At 34.4% G+C, this 22,188-nt stretch overlaps 1 protein-coding gene across 5 annotated transcripts in view; it reads left to right on the forward strand.

Moving 5' to 3' along the window:
* The window catches only part of OMA1 (OMA1 zinc metallopeptidase), a 68,063-nt gene that overhangs the window by 12,954 nt on the left and 32,921 nt on the right, over positions 1 to 22,188 (forward strand). For all 5 annotated transcript variants that reach the window (XR_002345172.1, XM_003356445.4, XM_013999356.2 and 2 more), the window contains exons 4-7: positions 697 to 870; positions 970 to 1,077; positions 3,707 to 3,835; positions 7,454 to 7,528. Coding sequence is in view for 4 of the 5 variants with exons in the window: in XM_003356445.4 (XP_003356493.1) it covers positions 697 to 870; positions 970 to 1,077; positions 3,707 to 3,835; positions 7,454 to 7,528 (486 nt within the window). In the remaining variant the exon portion in view is untranslated. The remainder of the gene's footprint in view (positions 1 to 696; positions 871 to 969; positions 1,078 to 3,706; positions 3,836 to 7,453; positions 7,529 to 22,188) is intronic.

A 22,188-nucleotide genomic window follows, 5' to 3' on the forward strand; every position in this document is an offset into this window, starting at 1 on the left:
AGGAAGAAGGTGACAAATGTCCTGATTCATATGTGAAAGAAATTATACATTTTATGGAAATTTGATATTTTCAGAATATCTTTAATTTTCTAAGTATACTTGAAAGAGTGTCATGAATATAGCTTCAGAAAAAGTGTCTTCATGTGGTGGTGAGTTTTAATTGGCATGGTATAGAGAAAATGTTATGCCCATTAGTTCTAAAATTTCAGTAATTTCCTTTCAATCCATGTGAATAAACACTTTAAAATTAATGAAGTGTCCTTTTTTGGTAGATGTTTAACATTTTTATGTTAGCATGTTATGAAAGTAATTTTCTTTTGTATTTTAGTTTCTTACATGAAATCTTCATTTCTCTAGTCAATGTTTTTGTTTTCTTAAATAGGAAAGTAGAAATCATATTTAAGCATTTCATTTGTTTATGGGCTACTAGAAAAGAAGAATGACATTTTTATTTCAACCAATGCATATGAAAAATCTTAGTTATTAGAATTTATTCCATTTGCAAGAAACCAGATCGCTTTTGCATGAATAATTCAAATTTGAAAAAAATTGAGTTATTTAATATATGCAGGTTTTTACATAATTAAAAATCAAAATGTTCAACAATAAGTAGCCATATAACTCTCCTTAAAGCAAAAGAAACATTTTGTAGAGCTAACACTCTCTTAAAGACTACTTTTCTTTTTAATCTTTCAGTGGATGGAAGAATTTAAAAATGACATGCTAACTGAGAAAGACGCCCGATACCTGACTGTTAAAGAAGTGGTTCATCATTTAATTGAATGCAATAAAGATATTCCAGGGATCTCTGAGATCAATTGGGTTATTCATGTGGTTGATTCCTCAGATATAAATGCCTTTGTGCTTCCAGTAAGTCAGTGTTCCCCAGTCTAATTTTTAATTGTTACATTTAAAGTCCTTGCCTCTTATGGTGTTCTAATTGTTAATATTATTTTCTTCATGATGCAGAATGGACAAGTGTTTCTCTTCACTGGGCTTTTAAATAGTGTGACTGATATTCATCAGCTTTCCTTCCTTATGGGCCATGAAATAGCACATGCAGTACTCGGGCATGCTGTAAGTACCTCAAATAAATGTTCAGTTAGAATACTGCTTGGAAGTTATTTAGCAAGTTAAATCGTTTAGAGAACTAAATTTTTTCAGGTTTTTTTAATGAAAGAATTTTGGTTTTTAGCAGTTGATTTATTCTGTTACATGAAAAAGTATCATTGGCTAATTTTGAGAATTTTTATGGTCTTTAGTATTTGATACTGAATAATTAGTGTTTCTCTTAAATACTGTTTTTATCACCTGTCTCTTTTGCTAAAAAGTAATTATTCTCAACCTCTAATTATTTCAAATTAGATTTTAAACATTTCATAATTATTAACGTACTTGTAATCTAGTCAGAACATTAACTGTAAGAAAGTGATGTTACTATTTAAGTGGTAGATCAGTTTTCTTGCTTTTTATTCATCCTCAGAGGATAGCTTAGAGTATCTTGGAAAACGTCTAGAATAATATGCCATATAATTAATGCAGAATAATAGTAATAATACCTTGCCATTTTACAGTTTACTGAGCTTTTTAATACATACTTCTCATTTGTAATTTGATTACCATCCTCGTGGGGTAGGTATTTAATATTCCTGTGTTATATAAGAGGGTTCTCTGTTTAACAGGACCCTAAGTACCATGCTAATGTCCCAAGCTGGCAGAATTGGGACTTTAACCAAGGTCTTCTGTCTGTAAGTCCAGTGCTACCTCCTTTACCACAGCTACCTGGTTGTTGGCAGTACTCTTCTGGTAGATCATGGGGTTCAGGTTGATTTATGCTCTTGTGAATACGCATCTGTTTGATTGGTACGAATCTGGAAAAATCGTATATTTGTTTAGTCATAGTTTTATTTTTATTCATTAAAAATATGCCTGGCTCATTTGTCCACATGATTAGAGAGAGGTATATTTTCTAACTGAAAACACAAAGGTAAATAGTGAAAGGATTGTGAAATACTGTATCAGAACTGCAAGTAATATTAGCTTCAAGTGGAAATGAAAATGTTATTAATCCCTCTAAAAGTCATCTCAGATTCTCTCTACCTTAGAGTATTACTAAGGTGAAGTGGGCCAGAGTTGTGCTGTTCTGGAGCATGAATAGTAATTGTCTACTTTATTTCTTCTAAGTTACAGGAAAATTTTTTGAAATGTTTTCCTTAAGCAGATACATAGAAGAATAAATCTGAGCAGTTGAAATACATTGTTTTTCTAGAAATGGCTTCATAACTGCAAAATCAATCAATTTTAGCCACTTGTATTTAAAAGGTGTTCATTTCACCTTTTAAATGTAATGTCTGTACATTAATTTTTCTGACATCTAGATCAGTGCCTTATTTGGCCTAATGTTATCATCTCATTGCAAGAACAATAATTAGATGAGACACGAAAAGCAAATCACAGCCTTAAAAGTAGGAAATAGTTGTTAATATTTCTTTGTTAGAGATCTTAGACATTGTTAACACTGTTTTCTCTTTTGGGAGTCTCCATTTTGCTTAGGTCTAGCTTTTTTTTGTTGTTTTCATTATTTATTACATGAATATAGATTTTAAAAATTTTGGGGTCTCTTAAGCTTATGTAATAGCAATTATATTGTTTATTAATTCATTATAAGAACTTTCTCTTCTGTAATGACTTCCATCATTTGGAGTTCTACTCTTTAGTGCTAAAATAATTCCGTAATTGTTTTTCATGAATCATAGTTCTTACAATGAAGTGAAGAACACTTTGCAAGGGCGGATTATATTAAGAAGTGTTCTGGATGATCATTTTCAATTGTCAGCCGTGTTTCATACATTCAAGTAATGATTCCTGTATTATCAGTATCAGTGTTACAATAACATTTATTAATCAGCTTTGGTTGTGAGCAGTGAATAGTCCAGTGCATTAAACTTGTATTAAGATATTATTACTCAAAACAATTTTAAGTGAAACCTTTTTTTTGACTACCTGCTGTAAGTAGTTACAAGAAAATCATATAACTAAATTTCCTAGTCCTAGGCTGATAAAATTGTACACTTGCATAAATCCTCATAGATTAGGTCATGAAGTCCAAAAGACATTTATTTAAAATAAATTTCTGGTATTTTTCTGAATTGTTCCTTGTTTTAATTGCTTCATATGTTAGGCAGTATTTGGTCTTTGCCCAAAAGTATAAGCATAGTAAACATGTGTATTTGATTTTTTAGAAAGATTTAATGACTATTAGAAACTGTAGCTTCCTGGATTTGATTTCCTTTGTTCTTTTACTAATAGCTGTATGAATTTGGGCACCTCTTTTAACTTTGCTTCGTCTTAGTTCATCTAAAAAATAGAGAACAGTTGTACCTATTTTGCAAGGTTATTGTGCTTCTTAATATAAGAAACTGTAGGTTAATGAACCTATCGCTGTGTCTGAATGATGGTAATGGCTCAAGTGTGTGTTAGTTGAATGAATGAATGAATGGAATGAACGTAAATTTGTAAGAGATGGGAGAAGCAGACTGGGAGGGGATAAAGCACACAGAAGAAAAAGAACTTGTAGTTTTACTTGGTGAAGTTCAGTTAAACACATGTAATTATTTCATGTTATTACACACGATGAACTAGAAAATGTAAGCATGTACTGTCTAAATTTATTAAGTGTAATTTTCATTGTTTTGATTTTTCTCAGGCAGAAAAGGCTAGCTTGGTTCATTTACTGGATTTCCTAGGTCTGATTTTTCTCACAATGATTTGGGCCATTTGTCCTCGGGATAGTTTGGCCCTTTTGGGCCAGTGGATACAGTCTAAATTGCAAGAGGTAAGTCTGAGACAATAACTTGAATTTTCAGGGGCCTGTGGTGAGGATATTTTAATATTACTGTAAAGCAAAAAATACCGGAGGTGTTTTCACATCTTGTCGAATCTTATTGCAAAATATCGGTACTAATTTTTAGTGTCTTAGGTTTTCTTATTTCTAGGGGATGTGAGCTTTCAAATTAGAAAATATTGGATTTCTCAAATGATGGAGCTAGATGAATTAGAAGGACTTAGTAGCTTGTGGCTACTATAATTGTTTTGTTGTTTTTCATAGTTATTGTTCTTACAGAGAGAAAACCCAGTCACAAAACCTTTCTCTCCTTCTGTTGCTTTATCTTCAAACTGTACGCTTTTGTTTCTCAGTAACAGTGGTGTACTTACTGGATGACTCTTCTTACCCCCAAATATTTGCATTTTGATGGAGAACTCTTAAAACCTGTAAACTTTAATGGGCACAGGGTTGGCAGAAGCTGCTTGCCTACCTCACTTCCTCACTCCCAGTTAAAGTAATATTGCCTGAAAAATATTGCAAGGACAGTCTTTTTAGTGTCTGCACCTGGCACGTACAAGTTCCTAGGATAGGGGTCAGATCAGAGCTGCAGCTGCTGCCTGAACCACAGCCACAGCAGCACTGGATCCAAGCCACATCTATGAGGCAGCTTGGAGCAACACGGGATCCCTAACCCACTGAGCAAGGCCAGGAATCAAACCCGCATCGTCATGGAGACTACATTTGGTTCTTAACCCACTGAGCCACAACAGGAACTCCTGAAGGGACAGTCTTAATCGGTGTTAACTTTTCTTTAGTACTTAGATATAATGAATAGTCATCTGATAAAATATGCCGAATCCTCCATTTTTTTCAGAACAGTACACCACCGAAAGTCGTTCTTGCAGTCTTGATAATTGCTTTGTTAACTAAGATTAATTATTTTATTTTACATCTTTCATCAGATATTTCCTCTTGTCCTAGGAGGTTTGGTTATTTAGGAACAATCTGTTATTTGTTTATTCTGTGATTTGTGGAGCACCCATCAGAGTGCCATCTGGGTGCTGTTTAAATCTAACGTGTAAAATTCTTTTAGACAAATTGCTTTTGAAATTGAATAAGTCTTTTATTCAGTGTTGCCATATCATTTGGTTTCATTTATAGTGAAATAAGAGTTCTTAAAGGGAAAAAGAAGGAATGGTTACTGCTTAGGTTATATAGAATCTCATATTTAAATTTTATTTTTATCATTGATATGCTGGGAAGTCAAAGAAGGTAGTGTAGTTTTTTTCCCATTTATCAATAGATTGCTTTTTTTTTTGTAATGTAATCAGAAGATTAGATTATAAGGAAGATAACTTAAAGCTGTTTCTTCCTTGACATACATGATAATCCTGCTACATTGGTACAATTCTTTAACAGTTGAACTGAGGACCTCCCTTTGTGGCTCAGCGATTAACGAATCTGACTAAGATCCATGAGGATTCAGGTTGGACCCCTGGCCTCGCTCAGTGGGTTAAGGATCCGGCACTGCCATGAGCTGTGGTACAGGTGGCAGACGCAGCTCAGATCCCGCGTTGCTCTGGCTGTGGTGTAGGCCAGCAGCTGTAGTTCTGATTCAATTTGATTCGATCCCTAACCTGGGAAATTCCATTTGACGCGGGTGTGGCCCTAAAAAAGCAAAAAAAAAAAAAAACTGAAAATGAAGTAAGGATTACTTCTGTTTGAACCCTCCCCCACCAAATCAAGGCCCCTCCCGATATTGGTGACAAGGAAATATTTCTCTTTTTGTGACTGGAGAGCAGAGGGGGATGCTGGTAGTAAAGTTATTGAGGGGGAACTGCTGAAATTTTTTTTTTTTTTGGTCGGAGAAGGGAAGAAGTAGGGGCCCTCCCTTAACTGTTTTGGTGTAATGTAACAGGCTTAATAGAGCACTACCAGGTAGGGTTTTTAGAGCTGTTAGTAATAACCATAGTAGCTAACATTTATTGAGTACTTACTATGTGTTTGGTACTAGGATAAACACTATATATTAATTTTGTACAGGGGTTAAGAATACAAGCTCTGATCAGATGGATCTGCATTTGAATTTAAACTCTCTTAGACCTAAATTCTGTAGAATTTTAGCAGATTACTTATTAGAGGTCTCAGTTTCTTTATTTGTAAATTTGGATAATAATAGTGGCTAACTCAAAACATGGGTATGGGTTTAATGATGCATTTAAAGCAAGATTTCTCAATATAAGCATGATTGATATTTTGGACTGATGATTCTTTGTTATAGAGAGTTGTCCTCTGCATTGCAGAATGTTTAGTAGCCTCTAAATATCTAGATGCCTGTGTACATCTGGCCTCTACCCCCCAGTAGCTCTCCTCTCTTTTCCTCAACATCGGTTGTGACAATCAAAAATATCTTCAGACATTTCCAAATGTCCCTGAGGGACAAAATCACATCCACTTGAGAACCACTGACAAAGCATTTAGCACAGTACCTGCTACAAAGTAAGGACTCAATAAATAGGAGTTATTATTATTGTTTGCTCATTTTATCCTCTCTGCAACTCTAGGGGTTTGGTACTCTTAATGCTTCATTTTACATATGATGCTACTGGGCTTAGGGGGGTTAAAAAATTAGCCCAGAGCTCATAGTTAATAAATGTTGGCATTTGGGCTCGAACATAAGTTTTTCTGCTTTTAAAGCCAATGTTTTTAATCAGTTATACTACCAGTAGATTTATTGGGACACCTGCAGACTGTTCATGGAGAGCAAACACACTGTTTAATAGAGTTCAACAACTTGAAACAGACATGATCTAGAAGGAAGTAGGTCATATCTGATGGCCATGTATGGTGGATTAAGTCGATTATATTATTTCTAGCCATTGCTGACATGTAGCTAGCTACCTCTGAATAATTGCTTCTCCAGTTAATAGTCCTTTTCTCAAAAATCCTGTCTATTGATCTATCGTCTACAAAGTTTTAGTACTTACTGAAAATTAGAATTTAACTGGAAAGCGTTCACATAAATACAAGTAATTAGGACAATTAAAGTTATATCTATTTGTATTTTTTTATTGAAGTTGGAAGAAAAGTCCATTTTCCTAACTAATCAATAATTAGAAAACAGAGGAAATTAAGAAATTAAGATAATATATCAAAATAAGAACATTCTGCTATATGGTTATTTCTCTAACTGAAATAAATCCTTTAGTGTCAGTGGCTATTATATATCTATATTTTTTCAATTTTCTTTCCAAACTGCAAGATCAGAATGTTCCTTGGCCATATTAAAAGCCTGTGTCAATAAGCTTTCTTAGGGAATCCTCTACCTAGCAAGTGGAGAGTATAATTGGAAAAATAGAAATACTCTGTATGATACTGTGGACTCTCCAGAAGTTTGTAGGTGTAGTTTTTTCCTATTCTTTTTATGTTTTTAAAATATTAATCTCTAATGGAGGAAATAGAGGCTGCACTTTCTTTTATACTCTGGTGTTCTTTAACTGTTAGTCATGGAGAGCATAAAAACTATGTCCTAGATACTCCGTGAAATAAATTTTTAAAATCTCATGATGTTGCTCCTTTTGTTATGAAATAGTCTTAATGGAACTTTTCTTTCTTATTTCTTCTTAGTTTATATTTGATAGACCATATAGTAGAACGCTGGAGGCTGAAGCTGACAAAATTGGACTAGAGCTTGCTGCAAAGGTAAAATGTTTAGTAGTTGAGAATACACAGTGTCCTTCACATAGTAAAAGATAAATAGGTGTTGTCTTAAGATTTGGCGTGAACGAGAATGAGAGTTGGACTGTATACGATTATTCATTAATACTTTTTTAAGTCTGTGCCTTCTGGAAGCTATTGCTATCTTTATTTTACTCCTCTCCTTTGTTTTGCTGAACTAAGGAGGCTTTTTGTATAAGTAAGATGATGTGTAGCAGTCTTTCCCCTGTTGAAGAAAGGTTCATCCTGTTGTAGCTATAATTCTGGCTGAGTCAAATTGAATTTTTACTATTTAAATAAACGGCAGAAGTGCAGTCTTATTACTGTATCTTTCAGATTATTTTTGTTGCAACAGATGGCTTATTTTTGCTAGCCATCATGGGAAGCTCTGGGCCTTTACTGTGGTTTAAGTTGGCTTTGTTCTTGTCTGCTTAACAGGTCACTTCATGCCTGCCTGCTATTTTTAATCACCTGTGATAATTGCATATTATTAGTAGGATTTACATTGGAAGTAAAACTGCATTTTAAAAATGACTGAAAACAATGCTACTTTAATATTAAATTCAAATTGTATTTGATTCTTTATTGAGTTTTCAGTAGTTATTAAAAGTCCTAACTATTGAAAATTACTATTATCTGAGTTTCTTATGAATTTTTATGGATTTAATTTTATAAATCAAGATAACATTCGCTTACAAAAGCATTATTCTTTGAATGTTATATAAGTAGAATTAAGTGAATTATCAGACTGCATAGATTAAGAGGTTCCTAAAAAATGGGCTGTTGATTGACTCTATCAAGAATTTCCTAATTTTAATGTACTACAGTCTGAAATTTTCCCTCTACTTAAGTGCATTCTGTGTTCTGATTAAGAAACTTTTGCATATTTCAATAGGCTGTTTCCGGTTTTATTTCCAAGAAGTTTTATTGTTTTGTCAAATAAAATATAAAGAAGAGGTCAAGATAATTTTTTTCCCATGTGGGTATCTAATAGACTCAGAACTGTTTATTGAAGAGTTATCTTTTCTCTGCTATACTTCAGTGTCTCTTTTCATCACTGTGGGAAGCTGTATGTAGGTCTCTTTCTGGACCCCCTGTTGTATTCCACTGGCTTGTTAGTTATCTTTGAGCCAGTACCACATTGTCATTGCAGCTAATGAATCTTAATGTCTGATATCTTGATGTCTTGATTTCTGTCCTCCGATGTTCTGCAATATTAACTGGGTTATTATTCTTGGTCCTTTGCTTTTTCATGTAGATTTCAGAATCAGTTTGTCAGATTACACATCTGTACAAAAACATGCCTGATACTTTGATTGGAATTGTATGTATCAAATATAGATCAATTAATTTGACTACTGTCAACAGTTGACTACTGTCAACAGTATTGAGTCTTCCAATCCATGAATGGTATATTTGTCAATTCATGTAGATGTTCTTTAATTTCTTTCAGTGATGTTTTGAAATTTTTTCTTTGTAAAGGACTTAGACCTTTTGTTAGATTTATTGTTAAGTTTTGACATTTTTATTATAAACAGTATTATTGAAAAAATAAACTTGCTTCTATAGAAATAATTTTGATAATTGACTTTATAACCAGCAACCTTATTAAATTCACTTAATTTTGTGTAGATTGTTTTAGGTTTTACATACACGATTATGTTGTCTGTGAAAAACTACAGCTTTATTGCTTCCTTTCCATTCCATATACTTTCTTTTTTCTTTCTTTCTTTTTTTTTTTTAACATTACGGTAATGGCCAGAAACTTCAGTACAATGTGAACGGTGGGCAGCTTTGTTTTTTTGTGATCTTAGTGGAAAAGCATTCATTATTTCATCACTAATTCTGATGTATGTTATAAGCTTTTTAAAAATCTGACTTTTGTCCTATAAGAGTTTCCCTTCTATTCTAATATGCTTAGGATATTTTTTTAAATTATGAGTCAGTATTAAATTTTATCACATGGCTTTTCTACATTTATTGATGATTATATAGTTTTACCTCTTTTAATCTGTTAATATTGGCACATTACATTCACTTTTTTTAAACATTAGGACAACTTTATTTTTGGAATAAATAATTTTTGTTATTAACTTTTTAATTTATTGCTAGCATTGGTCTACTAATGCTTAGTTTGGAATGTTTCTATGTTCACAGGAGGTACTGGCTTGGAATTTTCTTATAATGTCTTACCAGGTTTTGGTATCAACATTATGCTGACCTCATAAAATGACATTTTCTTTTCAGAGTATCTTGTCATATTGCAAGCATTGATATGTTATTGTTTTCTTCAGCTTAAAATATATTCTTTTCATTGTACTTTCTTCTACGACCTATGGGTTATTTAGAAGTATATTCCTTAGGTTCTGAACATTTGATGATTTTATAGTTACCTTTTGTTTTTGATTTCTAGCGTAATTACACTCTGATAGGAGAATATATTGAATTGTGAATCCTTTCAAATTTGTTGGGTTTTGCTTTGTGGCTCAGCTTGTTACCACATTTGTTAAAATGGCACGCACCTGAAGGTGGATTCTGCCGTTGTGGGTGCACTGTTCTTCATATGTCAGTTCTGTCAAGCAAATTCTGTTGTTTCAGATCATCTATATCCTTGCTGAATTTTTTTCTCTGCTTTTTTTTTTCTAGTAATAAAGAAAGGTGTCTCATTTTGGTTCTGGATTTTTCTGGTTTTGCTTTTAGTTCTATTAATTTTTAATTTTTTGGCCACACCTGAGTCATGCGGAAGTTCATGGGCCAGGGATTAAACACATGCCATAGCAGTGCTCCAAGCCACAGCTGTGACAATGCCAGATCCTTAACCCACTGAGCCACCAGGGAACTCCATTCATTTTTGTTTTGTATATTTTAATGCTATTTTTAGCATACATATCTAGGATTGTTGGATCTTACTGGTGGCTTGATCCTTTGATCAGTATGTAATCCGTCTTTGTCTTTAGTAATGCGTCTTGCCTTAAGTTCATTTTTTCCTTTATTAGCATTGTTATGACAGCTTTCTTTTGGTTAGTGCTTGCTTAGCATATCTTATTCCATTATTTTATTTTCAGATTTTTTGTGTTCTTATGAGTTTCTTATAATTAGCACATGGTATTGTTTCATTTTGTTCTTTGCCTTTGCCCTTTTAGGAATGTTTTCAGTCTGTTTACATTTTAAATTTGCATTTCTTAATGACTGATGCTGTGGAGCATATTTTCATGTGTGTACTGGTCATTTATGCATCTTCTTTTGTTAATTGTCTTTTTAGATACTTAACTCATTTTAAAATTGAGTTGTTTTCTTTTTTTGCTTTTTTAGGGCCGCACCTGCAGCATATGGAGGTTTCCAGGCTAGGGGTCTAATCGGAGATACAGCTGCTGGCCTACACCAGAGCCACAGCAATGCCAGATCCGAACCACATCTTCGACCTATACCACAGTTCACGGCAACACCGGATCCTTAACCCACTGAGAGAGGCCAGGGATCAAACCTGCAACCTCGTGGTTCCTAGTCAGATTTGTTTCCACTGTGCCACAACAGGAACTCCCCTAAAATAGAGTTGTCTTACTCTTACATTGTAAGAGTTCATTATGCATATGCTGGATACAAATCCTGTCAAACATTTGTGCACATATTTTCTCTCATTTTATAATTTGCTTAATTAGTTTTTAATAGAGTGTTTTGAAGGGTAAGTTTAAACTTTCTCCACTTTGTGTTTAATTTACTCTTCTTTTTTTTCTAGTTTTCTAAGGTAGGAGCTTGGATAATTGGTTTTAGATTTTCTTCTTTAGAATAATAATTTGAAGCTCTCAGTTTCCCACTCTGCCTTATTTTAACTGGACACAAATTTTGATATGTTGTGTTTTTATTTTCAGTTTAGTCAGAATATTTTCTAAAATTTCCTTTGTGATTTCTTCTTTCACCCATGTGTTGTTCAGAAGTGAATCATTTAATATCCAGGTATTTGGAGTTTGTCTAAGTGTTTACTTCTAATTAATTCTTTTGTGGTCAGAGAAATACTCTGTGAGATTTTAATTTTTTCAAATCTGTTAGGACTTGTTTTATGGTACATCATTTGATCTATTTTGGTGAATGTTCCATCACTTGAAAAAAAATGCGTATTCAGTTTTTGAGTGTATATTTTATAAATTTCAATTAAGTTAAGGTAGTGTGTAGTGTCAGTCAAATCTTTTGTATCCTGATTTTTTGTCTGCTTGTTTCTGAGAAAGGAATTTTGAACTCTCTAACTATATTAAAGATTGTGTATTTTTCTGTTTTAACTTCAAGTTCTGTTTGTTTCAGCCTCATGAATTTTGAAGCTATTAGATGCATACATATGTGGATTTCTTTTATCCTCTTATTGACTCGATTGGTTGTTATGAGGTATTCCTGTTTATCTCTAGCAATACTGAAATTTTTTTCTTTGGCATTGATTTTGTTTGACATTCTTTTATTTGACATTAATATAGATATTCTAGCTCTCATGTTACTGTTCACTTTGAGTGTCATTTTTCTACTCATTTGCTTTCAAACTGGTTTTTGTATTTAAAATGCATCTTTCACAGATGGCATAAACTAGATTCTTGCTTTTTATTGTTTGACAGACTCTGCCTTTATTTTGAAGTGTATAGTCCATTTATATTTAATGGTTGTATTTAGGTCTGCCATTTGCTTTTATTTTGTTTTATTTGTCTTTTGTCTTTTTAGGGTCATAACTGCAGCATATGGAAGTTCCCAGTCTAGGGGTCTAATCAGAGCTATAGTTGCTGACCTGTGCCACAGCCACGCCAGATCTGAGCCTCGTCTGTGACCTACACCACATCTCATGGCAATGCTGGATCCTTAACCCACTGAGCGAGGCCAAGGATCGAACCCACAACCTCATGGTTCCTGGTCAGATTCGTTTCTGCTGTGCCATGATGGGAACCCCATTTTTTTTTTTTTTTTGGTCACTTGCTTTTTTTTTTAAATTTACCTTATCTATTTTTTGATTTCTCTGTTCCTCATTTTCTGCCTTCTTTTGAGTTCATCACATTTTTCTTAAGTATTCCACTTATTGGCTTTTTAGCCATATAACTCTTTGCATTGTTTTTAATGGGTCCTCTTATAATTAAAATATGCATCTTTAACCTAGTCAAACCTACTTTAGGTTAATATTGAGTAATTTCTGTTGAAATATATGAACTTTGCAGTAGTGTATTTGGCAGTCATGGATTTTAAACTAAGATGGTGAAATAACCTTCCGTGTTACTTCCTTGCTCCTGAGGATTTCTTAATTTCCATTTGTGCTACTGGCTGGTCTTTGCTTGCTTTTCTACAACCACTCTCCTTGTATCTCCTACCTTAAGTGTAGTTTAGATGCTAGTCAGGGATTTGGATGGCATTTATATAGTTTTTCATTCCTTTTATAGTGCTCTCATTCTCACTGGAATTCCTCTTTTAGATTTCTCACTGCTCTAGTATCCCTGAACTATGATCTCTGGCACTTTGTTTGGTAAGGCTGTTGTTTTCTAGTAGCATTTTCTGCAGCTTTGTCAGTGGGAGCTGGGCAACACCTTCAGGCCAGAAAGCAAGAATTCTTGTCTTACCTCTTATGTTGAAGTTTTGGAGGATTAAATTTTCTGCTGGCTTCTGTTTTTGTACACTTTCTATTATCTTTAAATAGTTAGATTTGTAATTGTTACATGCTAGAGGGTTCACATGATTACTTTCTTTTTCTTCCATTATTCAAAATTTAAGCTTTCCTGAAATAATATTTTTGAAGAGTGTAAAATTTTAAATTGTTAGTTTTTTTTTCCAGCGTGTTCATGACATTCTGATATTCTCTTTTTGTTCCTGTTAAAGTTTCAACTGTCAGTCTTTTTGTTGTTCTTTTGAAGGCAGTGAGTCTTTTCTCCATGACAACTAAAATTTTCTACTTATCTTTGCTTTTCTATAGTTTGTCTATGTGTCTAAGTATGCTTTTCTTTGTATTTATTGTACTTACTGTAGCCAATAATATTTCATTAGTTTGTGAAATTCTCAGGCATTATTTCTTTAACATTGCTTTTGTAACAGTTTTCTCTTTTCCACTGTGGCTTTGGAATTTACATGTATGTTATGTTTTTATGCATATCTTGTGTTCCCTTTTTTTTTTTTTTTAAATTTTCCATCCTTGTCTCTTCACTACCCACCATTTATGTTTTCCACTTCTGTCTGTGGTATACTGACCTAATTTTGAGCTGTGTCCATTCTGCCATTAAACTTACTTTTGAGCTTTTAATTTCACTTATTTTTCTAGAATTTTATTTTCTTTCTTTCTTTTTTTTTTTGTGTTTTTAGGGCTGCACTCATGGCACATGGAAGTTCCCAGGCTAGAGGCCAAATAAAGCCTCAGCTGTCAGCTATGCCACAGCCACAGCAACGCCAGATCTGAGCTGTGTCTGCAACCTACACCACAGCTCATGGCAATGCTGGATCCTTAACCCACTGAGCAAGGCCAGATGTTGAACCCGCCTCCTCATGAATACTGGTTGGGTTCATTACTGCTAAGCCACAAGGGGAACTCCTCATTCTTCTTTATAAAGTTCAATTATTTGTGAAATTCTCCATTTTTTCATAATTTTCTTTATCTTTTCCTGAATGAGTTAATCACAATGTTTTTTAAAACATTCATGTTGGTTGTTTTTATTATCTGAGTCTATTTTTGTTGTGTTTTTGCTTTTGGTCTTATTCTTTGTCTGCTTGCTTATTTTTTAGTTAGAACTTTATATTAGATCTTTTTTATTGAAGTATATTTATTGAATATATACACATACATACATGTGCACACACACACATATTCTTTTTCAGATTCTTTCCCATTATAGGTTATTATAAGATACTGAATATAGTTCCCTGTACTATACAGTAGGACTTTTTGTTTATTTTATATATAGTAATATGCATCTCTTAATCCCAAATCCTTAATTTATCCCTCTTTCCACTTTCCCCTTTGCTAACCATCATTTCCTATGTCTCTGAGTCTATGTCTGTTTTGTAAACAAGTTCATTTGTATCATTTTTTAAGGTTCCACATGTAAATATTATCATATGATGTTTATCTTCCTCTTTCAACTTCACTTGGTATGATAGTCTCTAGGACCATCTGTGTTGTTGCAAATGGCATTATTTCATTCTTTTTTATGACTGTGTAGTATTCCATTGTATGTATGTACCACATCTTCTTTATCCATTTATCTGTTTATGGACATTTAGATTGCTTCCATGTCTTGTCTATTGAAAATAGCGCTGCAGTGCACATTTGTGTGCATGTGTCTTTTTGAATTAGTTTTATTTGGATATATGCCCAGGAGTCAGATTGCAGGAGTATTTGTTAACTCTGTTTTCAGTTTTTTAAAGGACTGTCTATACCATTCTCCATAGTGGCTGCACCAGATTACAGTCTCACCAACAATGTATGAGGGTTTTCTTTTTTCCATACCATCTTCAGCATTTATTATTTATAGATTTGTTTTTTATATTGGCCATTGTGACTGGTGTAAGGTAGTACCTCACTATAGTTTTGATTCACATTTCTCTAATGATTAGTGATATTGAGCATCTTTTTTATGTGCTTGTTGTCTGCATATCTTCTTGGGAGAAATGTCTGTTTAGGTCTTCTGCTTGTTTTTTTCTACATTGAGTTGTATAAGTTGTTTGTATATTTTGGAAATTAATGCTTGCATATTTTTGATTGAATGCTGGGCATTTTGAATAAACAGTACTGTTGACTCTGAGTGGTAATTTCTTCCATCATAGGGCATTCTCCTTGTAGTCTAGAGGACAGCTGGAATAGAATAGATCATGTCAGTCAGTCAGAGCCAGAGCTGAGTCCTTCTAAGTTTCAGTTTACCCCTACTTCATCTTTGTTCATAAGGTATTACTATCTAGATAATCCTAATGAAGGCTTGGATTATATAAGTTGCTTCTGTGTCATGGTTTCTGAGCTTCAGTTTTTATTTTCCTGGTGCCATAAGATTGTAGAAATCTTTACTCAGTTTTTCATCTACTTTTTGTTTAAAATAATGCCCTCTTGGAGTTCTTGAGTGGTTTGGTGAATTAAGGACCTGGCATTGTCACTGCTGTGGCTCAGGTCGATGATGTGGCCTCAGTTCCATCCCACGCCGGGGAATTTTCCCATGCTGTGGGCATAGCCAAAAAGAAAAAAAAAAAAAAAAAAAGGTGCACAGTGAAGCTTAAGAATCAATAGATACTTTAGTGAACTGGCATCAAGTGTTGTCTGTTTATGATGTGACTGCCTTGTCAAGCTTAACTTCTAAGGTTTGGCTCTCTAGCTCTTATAAATAGTCAAAAGCTCTTCTTAGTCACCTCCTTCTGCTTGGATTTCTTGCTATTTGTGTTTGTATTCTCAGACTCTTGCTCTTAACTGCTTAAAATTTAGTAGATTTGCTGGAAGAAAGAGCAAAACGGATAATCAGATTCACCTCAGTGAGCTTTCCTTCTTTTTGGGATTTTGGCTTTTCTAGTCTTGACTGACTTGGTAACTCTCCAGTACCTTTGAACAAATATTATTTATGGTTTATCCAGATTTGCTAATCATTTTTGACAGAATCACTGGTCTGCTGTAATAAGCTACTGATTCCAGCCCTGTTAGAAGTCCCTAATTTAGTCTTTTTAATAACTACCTAATATTCTATAATATGGACAACTCATTCAATTATGTACTTCTTAATGAGCTTTTGGGTTATTTCCAAGTTTTTTTTTTTGGCTTGTTTTTATTGCTAATAGTTCTGAAATTGGCAACCTTATACACATATCCTTATGGTCCTTAAACTTTCATAGCTATAGGGTGGGATTGCTGGCATTTTAATTTCAGTTTTAAAAGGTACTCTCAATTATTCCAAACTGTTAACAGCAAATCTTAATAGTGATAAATCAGAATGCCTTTTTTTCATTACCCATATCAGCACCATTTTCAGTCTCTTTAATTTTTGTTAATTTGAACAACAAAAAAATAGAATCTCATTGCTTTTAAAACTTGAATTTTTCCTGCTTAATAGTAAAGTTGAGCATAATGTTTCATTTTCACTGGCTGTTTTATTTCTTCTTTTGCAGATTGTTTTTTATTATGCTTTGCTGGGTAGAATTTAAAAATACATATTCTAGGTTCCCCCCTTGGAAATTCTGAATCAGTAGCTAGATGATGAAGGTTGAAATCTGAATATGTTTAGGAGCTGCCCAGTGACTCTGATATCCAGGCAGATTTGCAATTACTGCTTTGATTAATCAAATTCCTGTTTTGTTTTTTGGGGTGATTTGGTAAGTTAAATTTTCTGTTTTATTAAAAAAGAGGAATGAAATTAGATAAGTTATTACAGAAATATTGATATTCCTTTTATTATTTATAATATACAAGCCATATTTATTTTGAAGAGCCTATCTGGATAAATAATGATTTTGTTTTCAAAAGCACACTAAATGTTGTGTTGTGAACTAGGTGACCTTTTGCCAGTTGTGATATTAGGGTTTATTTAGTTCAAAGGAGAAAATGATTTTGCCACAGATGTTAAGTCATGAATTCATAGTGATACAGGTAATATCTTTGTTATGGAGCACTAGAATATAAAAATGCCATCTCTGAATACGGGTATTTCTTTTCTGCTAAAGGGAAAAACAGTCTGAAAACCTCAGATGTTATATTTATACTACCATTTATTCTGTATCACCTTTTTAGATAATGCCACTATTATCTGCCGTATAATACTAATTATATTCCAATACTGTGCTTAGTATTTTATGTGCATTGTCTGTCTCACTCTGTATAGTTACTCCATGAAGCAGTTGTTATCTTTACCTCTGTGTTAAAAGGAACTGAAGCCCAGATAGGTTAAGTTTCTTTCTCATTCTCAGATACAGATGGTAACGCCAAGATTCACACTTGAGTGTTGGATTTCAGAATCATGCTCCAGTTTGCTATCCCTCTACCACAATTAACATTTCTCAGGGTCAGCTTGTCTACCTGTATGGTGTCATATCCCATGTTACTTTGCCACCTCTGTCTTGTTCTTTCTCTCAGTAGCATTTGCTACTATGAGCTGTCCTCCCCTTTTAAAAAATGTGTACGTACTTATTTGTGTGTGTAGTTGCACATTTCATTATAGCATAGAAAGTCATTTAGTGTTACAAACTCTACGTGGGAAATGAGAGCCCTCTCTGTCCCCTGCCTTATATCACAGAGGTGAAAATCACCTTAACTTCTTTCAGCTATTTATCTCTATATTTCTATACAATAAGTTTATTTTGTAATTTCTTAACTCATTAGGTTTAGACATTATTGATTTCTTGTTAGAAAAGATGTAGTTTGTTTTCTTGCTTTTGACTTTAGAGCGTTCTTTATATGAAGTCATTTATTGGATATATGATTTCAAAATAGCTTTTCTTTATCAGTGGCTTGTCTTTTCTTTTTCTTAACAGGGATTTTTTTTTTTTTTTTTTTTTTTTTTGGCAGAGCAAGGATTTTTAATTTTGATGAAATCCAGTGTAAAAAATCTTTAAGTAAACTCCCAATTTTTGGGACCAGCTTCTTTCTTATATCTTGCCCCATAAATTCCAGCCATCCCTGGAGGCTTAGACTCCTGTCTTCTAACACCTTAGCTCAAACTCACCATGCTCTGCTTGGGTTCTGACTCCCTGTGTCGTGGTCAGGAAACTGCCCTCAGGCAGAGAACTTGGGAAAATCCAGAGATCACGCATGTGTTTCTCTTCTTTAAGGGGTCAGAGACTTGTCCTGCCTGTTGTCCAGTACCTGAAAATGCCTTTTAGATTCTGTTTTGTTTTATAGTTATTCGTGTTGGGAAGACAGATATACTACTCGTTACTCTCATGGATAGAAGTATAAATCCCCAAATTTGTGATTCATGATTTTCCATCCACATTTTATAAGAAGGCCTTAAGAAACTTTCCAGAAGTGGTGTATACATAGGTTGGGATGGTGGACTTCACTGTAAGATTGTAGGGCACCGAGCTAGCTCTTTCTTTGAGAACCTCCACATGGAATATATATACACATATATGAATATATCTTTTCTCTGCAGCTATTCAAGTGTCTTTGCAGGAGACTCTTGTAAATTGTCTAAGGGTTGAGAGGGGAGAGGGAGGTGTGAGTTTTCCCATACATTGTGGAAAATTTTACTCAGCTCTCTATTTGAGTCTTATACCTCAGCCCTTTCCTGGGTACCAGATGCTGAACTTTTCTGGAGTCCCCATAGCATGAGGTTGTCAGTCAGCTGCCAGAGAAGCAATATAGTATATTGATAGTGAGTGAGCTCTGGAACCAAATTGTCTAAGTGTGAGAGTCTGCTTTGCCAGAGAGAGTACTAGCTCTGTGATTTTGGGCAAGCCGTTTATCCTTTCTGTACTTCGGTTTTCCTCATCAGTGTGATGTGAACAATGATAGGGATCTATCTCCCGGAGGTAATACAGTGAAAGTCCCCCAAAATATGAATCTTTTAATCATTTATTTTCAAATATCTGCTTGTTACTTCCTCTTTCTGTTTCACAAGTATCTCAAACCTGATTTATTCAATGTTAAATCCTTAATTTCTCCTCACACCTATTTCTCTTTAGTCTTCCTTTTCCCAAAATTATGCCAACTTCTATTCAGTTGCTTTTGGAAAAAGTCTGGAGTCCTCCTTAGTACTTCCCTTTTCTTTACCATTTATGTGTAATCTTTCACCAAGTCCTGGTAGTTTTCTCTAAAATATACCTCATTATGTTTCCATTTTCACTGTCAGAATCTTTCATACGGACTTCTGCACCAACTGCATTACAGCTTCCATTGACTCCATACTCACCTGCATCCCATTCTCCACCCTGCCACAAATAAGAGTCAGGTCCGGTGAGCTAGGATGCTCACTTCCTCAAGTTAAGACTTGGATAGACATTGGCCAGCATTTGCTACCAGATGCTTCAGGTTCTTCACTAATCCCCTATGTCTGATTGACATATTTCTTTGTCCTTTTTTGGGAGGTGGTGGTGCTGCCCCTGTGGCATATGTAAGTTCCCAGGCTAGGGGTAAAATCAGAGCTACAGCTGCCAGTCTACACCAAAGCCACAGCAACACAGGATCTAAACCACATCTGTGACATACACCACAGCTCACAGCAACACTGGATACTTAACACACTGGGTGAGGCCGGGGATCAAATGCTTGTCCTCATGGATACTAGTTGGGTTCATTACCACTGAGCCATGATGGTAACTCTCATATTTCTTTTTCGTATTTGTTAACAGAAGCAATTAGAAGACAGATATTTGAGGCCCAGGTGTCACTCTTAAACTGATGTACACAGCTCTTCTCTGACTTGTGTTGATTTTAATTTATTAGATCAACATATATTTAGTTTGTGTATACCACTTACTAGAATGTAGGGATACAGAATACTTACACAGCCTGGTGAAGATGTCGAGTGGAATGTTTTCACCATGGTGAAGGGCATGTTCAAAGGCAAGAGAAGTGATGGTCTAGTCCAGTAGTTGAAAATTCTGTATAGCTAAAATGTAGGTAGAGTTCAGGAGCACCAGTGCCAGGAAGTAAAACTGAAAGGTAGGCAGAGACTTCTCATTAGCAATTTTGAGGATTTCATACCTTGTCTTGCACAGTGGTTGAGATCTTGGACTCCAGGGTCAGATCTGTTGTTTGAACCTTATCTCCTCGACGTGACTTGTAGGTAAATCCTTTAACTTCTCCAAGTCTATTTTCTGTTCTGGAAAATAGGAATAATGATAGTACCTACTTCAAAGGTTAATTTCAGTATCCTGAACTTGATACTTGTTTGTGGCTTATGTCTTCTTTTTGGACATTGATGCATCAAACTCCTTTGACTTCTTGTCATTCAATGTTCATACCTCATAATGTAAGTTCTCTTATTCCTAATTCTGTCCTTCCTAGACTGCCTTCTGATTACAGCCTGAGTTCCTTTGTCCCATGCCTATGAGGGAGAGAACATGCTGACCTGAGGACACAAATGCCCTGTGCCCCTGTAGTTTGGGCACTTAGAGTTCCTGCTGTAACTCAGTAAGCTGGCATTTCTGATTTTATGTCAGTCTTGTGAGCTTGGCTAATAAGAACTATTCCTGAGAGATGGATCTATTGGTCATGTGCTGTCCCATTGGATTTATGAGCTTTTAAGGCCAAGGGCTAAACAGAATATGGAAAATTCATTAAAATCAAGTTCATGAGGCTTGTTTCAAAATAGGCAGTTTGCCTTTGCTAGAGCCCTTTCTGTGTCCATTCTACTGTTGGCTGTGAGTGAGTTTATTTTGTATATTTACATTCTTAGAGTTTTAATTTTTCATTTATGAGATGTGTATCATTGTATGGGTAATCAGAAGAATGACAGCTATAGTATGAAAACTAGTAGGACTGAGATGTCCTAAGCACAGAAAAACAACTAGCTGTCCAGTTACAGCTGACAAAAGATGTCTCGGGAAGTATTTGATACTGTGGTGTGTGTATTCATTTGTCACCGTAAAAGATAATTGACCTGACGGTCATTTCCAGAAACTACCTTTGTTTATTTAATTTCACAAACAACTAAATCATACATTTTTATTTTTGAGTATCTCTTTCTTAAATATGAAGAAGAACTTAATTTTCTTTTAGTGGTCCTGAGCTGGGGAATGGTTCCTTAGTAGGACACTGTATAGGATTGGTTTTGATTGTCACAGTGACTGGGGAGGTGGGGATTTCTGGTGTTTAGTGGGCATGGTGGGCAGCGTGGGGATGTTAAGTATCCTATAGCGCCTGGAGCACCTTCCAGAGGGAGGAATTGTCCATCCCAAGTGCTTTTAAGTACCCCTCTTGAGAGAGAGAGCTGGCCGGTTTCTTCAAGTAGCCTGAATAACTATGCGGATAGCACCATCTAGTGAGGGAAACAGGTAATAAGTGAAATCTACTTTTCATTGCAGAAATGAGAGAAAATTCAAAATTCTAAACTCTCTGTAAAATAATATAGAATCACAGACTTTTGGAGCAGAGAGGAAAATTAGAGACAACCTAATACACTTTCTCGTTTTACAGATTAGGAAGTCAGGGTCCAAAGAGGTCCAGTGATTTGTTGGATAACATACACCTAGTTAGTAGCAAGAACCAAGGCTAGAATTCAAGTCTCAGAATTTTCCAGGTTAGTAATCTAAGCGTTTGTCACAGTAAACTATCTTTATGTCCTATTTGGGCTAATATCTTAGGTTCTTTTTTAGTGCTTCATTTAAGAAAGAAAAAGTAATAAATGAGAACATTTCCAACTATAATGGAAAAAATAAAAAATCATTAAAAAAACTGACAGAATACTGTAAACCAACTCTAATGGAAAAAATAAAAATCATTTAAAAAATAAATGAGAACATCTCATTTAATAGGTGTGTTATGAAGTAAACTTGCATAATGAATTATATCTCATTTGAACCTGATTGTTTTACCTAGAGAAATGAGAATGCTTCTCTGTATTCATTTAATCTTTTTTAGTTTCTATAATTTTAGCACTACTATTAAGTCTTATGATAAAACTTTAGGAGAGAAATATATATACATGACAATTTATTAAAATTATGTTGATGAACTGACATGCTGACAATCAGAAATGCAGAAAACTTTAAAATATGAAGTGAAT

This window comes from Sus scrofa, chromosome 6, assembly GCF_000003025.6.
Source record: "Sus scrofa isolate TJ Tabasco breed Duroc chromosome 6, Sscrofa11.1, whole genome shotgun sequence".
NCBI classification, from domain to species: Eukaryota; Metazoa; Chordata; class Mammalia; order Artiodactyla; family Suidae; genus Sus; species Sus scrofa.